Source organism: Lolium rigidum, chromosome 2, assembly GCF_022539505.1.
Source record: "Lolium rigidum isolate FL_2022 chromosome 2, APGP_CSIRO_Lrig_0.1, whole genome shotgun sequence".
In the NCBI taxonomy this organism is placed as follows: domain Eukaryota; kingdom Viridiplantae; phylum Streptophyta; class Magnoliopsida; order Poales; family Poaceae; genus Lolium; species Lolium rigidum.
The window spans coordinates 185212054-185221594 of record NC_061509.1 but is presented as its reverse complement, the minus strand read 5'-3'; the positions used below and the strand labels follow the sequence as shown (position 1 = coordinate 185221594).

Here is a 9541-nt window from a genome sequence, read left to right as displayed (position 1 = left end):
TTTCAAACTAGAGGAGGGGAAAACTGAGGAAAATTTAAGGGACTGGAGAAAACTGAGTACAACTAACGAACCAGGGGCACGAAACTAGAAATCCCTTAACCTTATATGGTCAGTTCAGTTGGTCTAGACTGTTGTCCACGATTTTGAGCGTAGACTGTCTTTTTGAAAACTGTTGAGCCTAACCTGTTCCACATTGGTATGAAATCTTTTCAATATATTAAATAAAACTGTGATAAAATCTTGTACTCCACGTACATTTAGTTATTTCAAAAGCATAGCACATACATTTTCCACATATTTAGAATACTACCTCCGTGCAAAATCTAATGTATCTTGCTATCTAGTGTTTAGATACATCCAGAGATTTAGACAAACCTCGGAGATCTATTTATATACGGATGGAGTATTTCAGTAGTTTTTTTAATCCTTTGCCCGCTTCCTCTCGTGAGAGGCAGCGGCGACGATGGACTCCTTCCAATCTTTGGCTAGGGCGTTGGACCTGGTTCCATCCCTCCGATTGCCGCTCTGGTGGCGGCATGAGGAAGGGGGGACCTCGTTCCTCCATTCTGGCCGAGTAGTTAGGGTTAGGTTTTGTCTTCCATGGTGCGTCGCCCGAACGAATAAATCTGCCTCGACTCTACTCCCACACTGGCGACGACCTCCAGGGCGGTGTCTCGGGGTTGATGGCAACATGTGTTGTTCGGTCCTCCAGATCGGCATCATGGTCTTCTCGCCGGTCTTCAGATCTAGCGATATCTAGTGGTATGTTCACGCGGGGATGGCGTGGCAACGGTGGCATCCTTGTGGTGGACTTCTGTCCTCAGGCTCTGTCATTGCGATGGCGCTCGCTCCAGCGGCGGAGCGGAGCTCGGAAGGGTTTTCAGGACTGTAATTTGCGGTTGCGATAACTAGAAGATGGTGAATCTTGTGCTAGGTTTGTGGTTGGAGGCGGACAGATCTGGATTCCTTCTCCGACATCTTCACGCGAGGGTCCAAGATCTGGAGCTCGATGCTGATTCTTTCAACAGCAATGACTCTACCTTTGGCAGGCTACCTTGGAGATCCGCAAAGTGCTGGATATCGATGGAGCCGTATCGAGCTCGGGTGAAGAGGTAGTCCGTCCACCTTTCCTTGGGTGGCTGCTACTGTGATGCCGGAGGCTGAGTGATTTGAGTATTTATAATCTATAAATAAGACACGTATTACCTAAAAAAAATCCAATTATGTTTAATTACGAATTCATTTAGATTTCAACAAATAGTTGAATATAGGTCTCTCACACGGACAGGAGTTTAGCTCTGATCTATTACCGGAAGTCACACGGACACGGTGCCGGCAGCGCGGCCTTCCCGGCTATTGCTTCAGTCGCGTGATCACGACGCGTTACAATACGTCGGTTGGTTGAAGTAGAAAAGGCCGACGCGAACTCGGACTGTCGCAGAGATCTTTCTATTCATTTTGCGAATTGGCTGTGTGAGAGATCCCGTTGGCGCCACGAAAAGAGGATAACTGGTACTAGGCGCATGGAAGAAGAGTCGGACACGATCGAGCCCGAAGGAGTATATATGGATGCTGCAGAACAGTCACGAACTCACAACCCCTGCCCTTCCCTGATCACACCGTGTGACCAGCACAATAGCAGGAAAGAATCCACCTTTCATCCCTCGATCGGCGACGATGATGCAGCGCGCCGTGAATCCCTGGGCCTTTGCTCGCCCTCCGCCGCCCGGCTTCGGATTCTCCTTCGCTCGGCAGCCCATCGCCGACTTGCCCTCACGTCGTCGACCTCCGCCCCCGGGCTTCGAATTCTCCTACGCTCGGCAGCCCGTCGCCGGCTTGCCCGCCCGTCGTCGACCTCCGCCCCCCGGCTTCGAATTCTCCTACGCTCGGCAGCCCGTCGCCCGTCTTCGAACCCCGCCCCCCAGCATCGGATTCTTCTGTGATCAGCTGCCCGTCGACGACGTGCCCGCCCTGCTCCCGCCATCGCCCAGCGAGATCCCCGTGCAACCGAAGCTCCCAAAGCGCGCGGCGCCGCCGCCCGTATCCACAGCCGTCTCCGAGAACGAGAAGCCCTCCAGTACGAAGCGCCGGCGGGTGTGCTCCGACTACGAAGACGACATCGACGCCAACCTGCGGCGGACGGAGCGGAGCCCCGAGGAGCGGCCGCGGCCGGACTACCTGAAGACGGTGCAGCAGGACCGGGTGACCCCGTCGGACCGCGCCCGCATGATCGACTGGATGGACGACTTCGTCCGGAAGCACGACCTCGTCGACGGCACGCTCCACCACGCAGTGGCCTACGTCGACCGGGTCCTGTCGGTGCGAGCCATGAGGAAGCATACCGACCACGAACTCCGCCTCCTGGGCGCCGTGGCCATCTTCGTGTCCGCCAAGTACGAGGACGGCCAGCGCACCTTGGCGAAGCTGGACCCTGACAAGATCTCCTGGTACGTCGGCGGGTCCGCCACGAGAGAGGAGGTGCTCGACGTGGAGCGCCGCATGGTGGTGGCGCTCGGGTACCAGCTCGGCGGCCCCACGGCGCACACCTTCGTCAGCCGCTTCACCAAGCACGCACAAGGAGAGGAGGACCTGAAGATCCAGCGAATGGCGCACCGCCTCGCCGACGAGTCGCTGCGCAACTACGCGTGCCTCGGGTACGTGCCGTCCGTCGTGGCGTCGTCTGCAATCTTCCTGGCGAGGTCTGCGCTGCTGAACCCGCCGGACGTACCGGCGTGGAGCTCGGAGATGCAGGAGCTCACGGGGTACGACGTCATGAACTTGGCCGAATGCCTGCATGCTATGCGCCCAGTCGCTCATCTGTGACCCTCGGTGTTGATCAACTGTAAAACCGAGAGAGCAATTTTGGCAGATTGTACAAGTAGAGAAGAACCGTAGACTCTCTCTGTAATGTTCATGCATATGCGTCTGTAACAGAGCAATTGTTGGGAATATTGTCTCTCCCTGTGAATGGAACTGTCGTACACGAATCTCAGCTTTTAATTGCTGGTTATATATTTTTCCCATTCCATTTGTAATGGCTAAGATCTAGGTGATTTACTCGTTGAGTTTCTTTTTTCGAATTCATCGAGTTGTGACGTTTTGAATTTTCGAGTAGGAACTTCTGGTAGCTCTTTTTTGTGAGAACTTGGGAGCTTTATTAATTCAAAGACATAGGGCTACAATAAGCCAAGAGGTTGTGTTCTAAACACTGATGACTCAGCCTATACCCAAACATTTTTTTTTTGATGTACCCAAACATTAGACAGCACATTATTGCATGCACATTTAGCATCGAATGCCTTGCTGTGCGGCGGACTAAACTAAAAGATTCAAAAGAAAAAAACAAGCTCATGAATATCATATAGGATCGGTGAAATAATTTACCGAACTTTTTGTTCCTTCTTAAAGATACACACGAACTCAACACAGTCTACCTCAACGACCGCCCAATTATAGCCCCTTCCACCGCGAAATAAACAGCATCTCGGAGCTAGAGATTCTATGGTTAAGAGCATCAGAGAGTCCCAAGTACACCTTGCAGCATGCCTAACTTTTTCAGGATAGATTCTATCTTTTGACGCAAAAGTGGTTTCCTTGAGTTTCCTTTTGATTATTTTTGAGTCTTTTGAAATATTTTGAATGTTCAACACTTAAGCAACTCTCTGGACATTTGAGATTCTAATTTATTTGAAATGTTGTAGCATCTTGAATATTATCTTTATGCCAGTAATGTCACCCCACAAAAAAACTGGGAGAAAGTTTTGTGTTATTTTTTTTTTTTGATAAGGAATGGAGGAACAAAAACAAGAAGCTATAAAAGAATGTTTTTTTTGTGAAGATCATAAGCTCGGGGATTCCGTAGGCACCCCAGTACTGTACCTATCACACTCTCAGTTTGCGTACATGTATGCTTTTTTTTTAGCAACATAGGATTTTCGTAAAAACTTGAAGCGTCTTTATCTAGTTTTAGTTTTTAGTTTTGTTTGGCAATCTTGCATTTTAATAAAATACCACCACCTCTAGATGTGCTTAGTGTTTATCATTTCGCTAGTAGAATAAATATAATTTTAAGTTTGGATGCTATAAAATAAGGTGAAGGGATGCAACATATCTAATAAAGCATTTTACTACCTTGAGGCAAGTTATTCTAGTGAGTCCACCATATCTACCTATATATGGCTTTAAATTCCATTCCAAGTATATTAAGCATGAGCTACTTTATTTAGAGCCAAACATTTTATACTGTTGTCTATGCTTGGCATGGAGAAATAGTTGTGGGGTGACCACGAACTTGAAAGGCACAATGAGCCTTGAAATAATAAAATGAGATGTACAAGATGAGGGGAAAAAACCCTCCAATCAAGGGTGGTATTTTCATGATGGAAAAGAAAATAAAAGTAGAAAATGTTATTAAAATGTTTTATGAGAATGTAGCATATGTCATTTGTTTAGTTGAGTTGACATGTTTTTTGGACCGATAACTTAAGTCATGCTTACTTGGTGGACCTTTTCAGCTAAGAACTTATTAAGCCGAGTTTATTGTTATTGAAGTATGGATAGTCATCAGTATAAACACGATGGTGTAAGAAAGGTGTGACTACTCCTACAAAGGGGCAATAGATACTCTGAAGATTGTTTTCAAACTCTTCTCTTGATATGTAAACTTATGACACATGGGACATAAAAAAAGCTATAGAGCCATTACATATGCTTATGATAGGGGCAATGGAACTCACCACTATGATGAACCATGATCTTAAGCATACCCTCAAGTATAAATATTTGTAATATAGATATCTTACCCATGTTTAATCCCTGCTTACTTTATAGTTTTTCTTAGTAAAAAATGAAGTTTCTTAAAAGATCTATTCTATGAACAAATGTTAGGAACAATTCTGAATGCATAAGCTTGCTTATGAATCATTTATGTCTTGCATACAAGTTTGCTTAATTATCCATAGTACTTGTTTATTTGCTATTATGCAAGATTCAAAGCTTATGTTTTCTTTTACTTCATATGATGATTGCTTGCTGTCATTTGCTTATCAATGAACCATTGTACTTTTAGTAGCAATGATCATGATATATATTGTGTATCTATTTACAACAAACTAAAATCAGATTTAGTTATCACCTTTATGCTCAAGGACGAGCAAAGGTTAAGCTTGGGATGCCGATGCATCTAAAATATGTCTATGTTATGTGTATTTTATTGTGCTATATTTCACCATTTTTCATTAATATAAGTGGTTATAATCATGATTTAGAATGATTTTGGGGATTTTTCTAAAAGGTCCCTTTCATTTGTATATACCTTCGAGGGCAGAAAAACACTATTTTTCTACACTATTATTTTATGAAAAATGAAGTCATGGAGCACTAGGGCCCCACCTAGTCCGGCCAGAGGGCTGAAACGGGGTAGAGGCGTGGGCTGATACCCTGGTCGTGCCACCATGGCCCACTTGGCCCTCGTTTCTCTGATGGTGTCTATAGGCATTGAAATCTAAAACCTTCAAAAACTCTATTTTTATTTTAGGATTATAAAAAATAGGTAAACTCCCATAGCAAAACCTAGAGCCGTTTTACCGACACATGACGTGTTTTTTTTTGCAAAATATGTTGAATTTCATGTTTGGGAAAAATCCGCCTACACATACCACCAGCGCACTAGTATAGTGGCACACCAACGATAGCTATATACCACCAGCATACCACTATATTGGTGCTTCGGTGGTATGTGTAGGCAGATTTTCCCTTGGTAATCCTTAGTGCCGGCGCACCAAATATGTAGTACGCCAGCGGTAAATAGTGTAGGCATACCACTTATTTCTTGCTTCGGAGGTACACGTGCAGCTATAGGTCTTTTCGTAGTAGTGAGGTAATTCGCGATAGACTAGGGGTGACACCGATCGATGAGAAGCTAGTATAACACCGACTAAGGTGGTTTGGGCATATCTAGTAGAGGGCCTCCATAAGTTCTATTTTATAGTGGAATTCTAAAGAGTATGGAGGAAACTATAAGTGATAGAGGACGACTAAAGTTGACTTGGGTGGAGCCAGAAAAAAGACTTGAAGGATTGGAATGTACCTGAAGGATTGGCTCTTGATAGCACTGCACGGAGATCAATGATTCATGTCTCAAAATCTTAGTTTACTCTCTTTTTTTTCCTTCTCCTTGTTTTTTCCCTTTTATTTATGTTGTGTTTTACACCTAGCCTACCAAAACTTATTTAGGAAAAAAGCTTTGATGTTGTTGTTGTGTGACCAATAGTGTTACTCATATAAGTGTGATCTTTAAAGATCGCCCTGTAGGTAGTGTCTTCGGCTCATAGAGAACCGCTTAGAACACATTAATACATAGTCAACATGCCATGCAGTAGCTAAGAAAGAATTGTATCTGCAGCAGAGTGAGAGTATAAAGTTTCTTTCAACTCAGTTCCTTCGACTTGTTTTCCCATATCCTAATTCACGAGATCCGCAATCATATAGGTTGGGTTACCCACTCAGGAACAAACATGGGTCCCGAACCCATCTCCATCGATGAAATATATACGATGTTCTTGATAGTCTTTATATGAAAGGATCCGCCAGATTCTTAGCCGCTAGGACACAATCCAACGCTATCACTTCTAAGTTTTTTAGTTTCCTAGAAGACTTTGGTCTCCTCTTAATATGTTTTGAACTCTTCATATTATCCTTAGAACTATTCATTTTGACAACCAATTTTTTTTTTTGGTTGTCAAAATGAATAGTTCTAAGGATAATATGAAGAGTTCAAAACATATTAAGAGGAGACCAAGACTTTCAGTAATTTTTCAATCAAATTATGCTTAATCTTGGTCTGTAATTGCATTACGAATTCATTTAGATTTCAATCAAATTATGCTTAATATTAAGAGGAGTAGCATATATCAATGTGAAATAGGTCTCTCACACGGACAGGAGTTTAGCTCTGCCACGTACCGGAAGTCAAGTCACGCGGACACGGTGCCGGCAGCACGCGGCCGGCCTTCCTGCCTATTGCTTCAGTCGCTTGATCACGACGCGTTACAATACGTCGGTTCGTTGAAGTAGAAAAGGCCGACGCGAACTCGGACTGTGGCAGAGATCTGTTTCTTCTTTTTACGAATTGGTTGTTTGAGAGATCCCGTTGGCGCCACGAAAAAGAAGATGACTGGTACTAATGCGCATGGAAGAAGAGTCGGACACGATCGAGCCCGAAGGAGTATATATGGATGCTGCAGAACAGTCACAAACTCACAATTAACCCCTGCCCTTCCCTGATCACACCGTGTGACCAGCACAAGCAGGAAAGAATCCACCTTTCATCCCTCGATCGGCGACGATGATGCAGCGCGCCGTGAATCCCTGGGCCTTTGCTCGCCCTCCGCCGCCCGGCTTCGGATTCTCCTTCGCTCGGCAGCCCGTCGCCGACTTGCCCTCACGTCGTCGACCTCCGCCCCCCGGCTTCGAATTCTCCTACGCTCGGCAGCTCGTCGCCGACTTGCCCGCCCGTCGTCGACCTCCGCCCCCCGGCTTCGAGTTCTCCTACGGGCGGCAGCCCGTCGCCCGTCTTCGAACCCCGCCCCCCAGCATCGGATTCTTCTGCGATCAGCTGCCCGTCGACGACGTGCCCGCCCTGCTCCCGCCATCGCCCAGCGAGATCCCCGTGCAACCGAAGCTCCCAAAGCGCGCGGCGCCGCCGCCCGTATCCACAGCCGTCTCCGAGAACGAGAAGCCCTCCACTACGAAGCGCCGGCGGGTGTGCTCCGACTACGAAGACGACATCGACGCCAACCTCAGGAGGACGGAGCGGAGCCCCGAGGAGCGGCCGCGGCCAGACTACCTGAAGACGGTGCAGCAGGACCGGGTGAGCCCGTCGGCCCGCGCCCGCATGATCGACTGGATGGACGAGTTCGTCCGGAACCACGACCTCGTCGACGGCACGCTCCACCACGCCGTGGCCTACGTCGACCGGGTCCTGTCGGTGCGAGCCATGAGGAAGCATACCGACCACGAGCTCCGCCTCCTGGGCGCCGTGGCCATCTTCGTGTCCGCCAAGTACGAGGACGGCCAGCGAACCTTGGCGAAGCTGGACCCCGACAAGATCTCCTGGTACGTCGGCGGGTCCGCCACGAGGGAGGAGGTGCTCGACGTGGAGCGCCGCATGGTGGTGGCGCTCGGGTACCAGCTCGGCGGCCCCACGGCGCACACCTTCGTCAGCCGCTTCACCAAGCACGCACACGGAGAGGAGGAGCTGAAGATCCAGCGAATGGCGCATCGCCTCACCGACGAGTCGCTGCGCAACTACGCGTGTCTCGGGTACCTGCCGTCCGTCGTGGCGTCGCCTGCAATCTTCCTGGCGAGCTCTGCGCGGGACGTAGCGGCGTGGAGCACGGATATGCAGGAGCTCACGGGGTACGACGCCACGAACTTGGCCGGATGCCTGCATGCTATGCGCGCAGTCGCTCATTTGTGACCATCAGTATTGATCAAACTGTAAAACTGAGAGAGCAATTTTGGCAGATCGTACAGGTGTAGAAGAACCGTAATGTCTCTTTGTAATGTTCATGCATTTGCATCTGAAACTGAGCAATTGTTGGGAATATTGTCCCTCCCTGTGAATTGAATTGCTGTACATCAATCTCAGCTTTTTATTGCTGGTTATATATTTTCCCCATTTCATTTGCAATGGCTAAGATCTAGGTGATTTACTCGTCGAGTTTCTTTTTTCAAATTCATTGAGTTGTGACGTTTTGAATTTTCAAGTAGGAACTTCTAGTACTACCTTTTTTTTTGTGAGAACTTGAGAGCTTTATTAATTCAAACACATATGGCCACAATAAGCCAAGAGGTTGTGTTCTAAGCACTGATGACTCAGACCCAAACATTAGACACCACATTATTGCATGCAAATTTAGGGTAATTGCGAGCCGAATGGTATCGTGTGCTGTGCAGTGGACTAAACTAAAAGATTCAAAAGAAAAACCTAGCTCATGAACATCATATAGGATTGGCGAAATACTTGACCGATCTTTTCGTTCTCCTTCGAGATACACACCAACTCAGCACAGTCTACCTCAAAGAGTGCCCAATTATAGTCTTTGTTCACCGCGAGAGAAACATCTCGTGGAGCTTGAGCTTCCATGGTTAAGACGACTAGAGAGTCCCCAATACACCTTGCAGCATGCCCAACCTTTTGTTTTATTGATGCAAAATAGGTTTTCTTGAGTTTCTTTTTGATTATTTCTGAGTCTTTTGAAATACTTTGAATGTTGGCCACTTAAGCAACTCATTGAACATTTGAGATTCTAATTTATTTGAAGTTTTGATAGGAGTTTGAATATATTTTTTATGCCACTAATGTCACCCCAAAAAAAGAAGTGGAAGAAAGTTTTGTGTCGAAGTTTTCTGATAGGAATGGAGGAACGAAAACAAGGAGCTATCAAAAAATGGTGAAAACCATAAGCTTGGGAATTTCTAAGGCACCCCAGTGGATCTATTGCACACCTTTATACTTTGTCTTTTGAGCAACATTTGA

The 9541-nt window shown here is 46.7% G+C and overlaps 2 protein-coding genes across 2 annotated transcripts; both read left to right on the top strand.

The window, feature by feature from the left end:
* The first annotated feature begins 1677 nt into the window (after positions 1 to 1677).
* LOC124690385 (cyclin-F2-2-like) lies at positions 1678 to 2823 on the top strand. The gene has a single exon (XM_047223775.1). The coding sequence runs from the start codon at positions 1678 to 1680 to the stop codon at positions 2821 to 2823; it is 1146 nt and encodes a 381-aa protein (XP_047079731.1).
* Positions 2824 to 7345: 4522 nt separating this feature from the next.
* On the top strand, positions 7346 to 8479 carry LOC124690384 (cyclin-F2-2-like). Its single transcript, XM_047223774.1, has one exon. The coding sequence runs from the start codon at positions 7346 to 7348 to the stop codon at positions 8477 to 8479; it is 1134 nt and encodes a 377-aa protein (XP_047079730.1).
* The last annotated feature ends 1062 nt before the right edge of the window (positions 8480 to 9541 follow it).

What these genes read in the sequence shown, in the direction of transcription:
- LOC124690385 (XM_047223775.1), top strand. Translation starts at nt 1,678, where the DNA reads ATGATGCAGCGCGCCGTGAATCCCTGGGCCTTTGCTCGCCCTCCGCCG.
- LOC124690384 (XM_047223774.1), top strand. Translation starts at nt 7,346, where the DNA reads ATGATGCAGCGCGCCGTGAATCCCTGGGCCTTTGCTCGCCCTCCGCCG.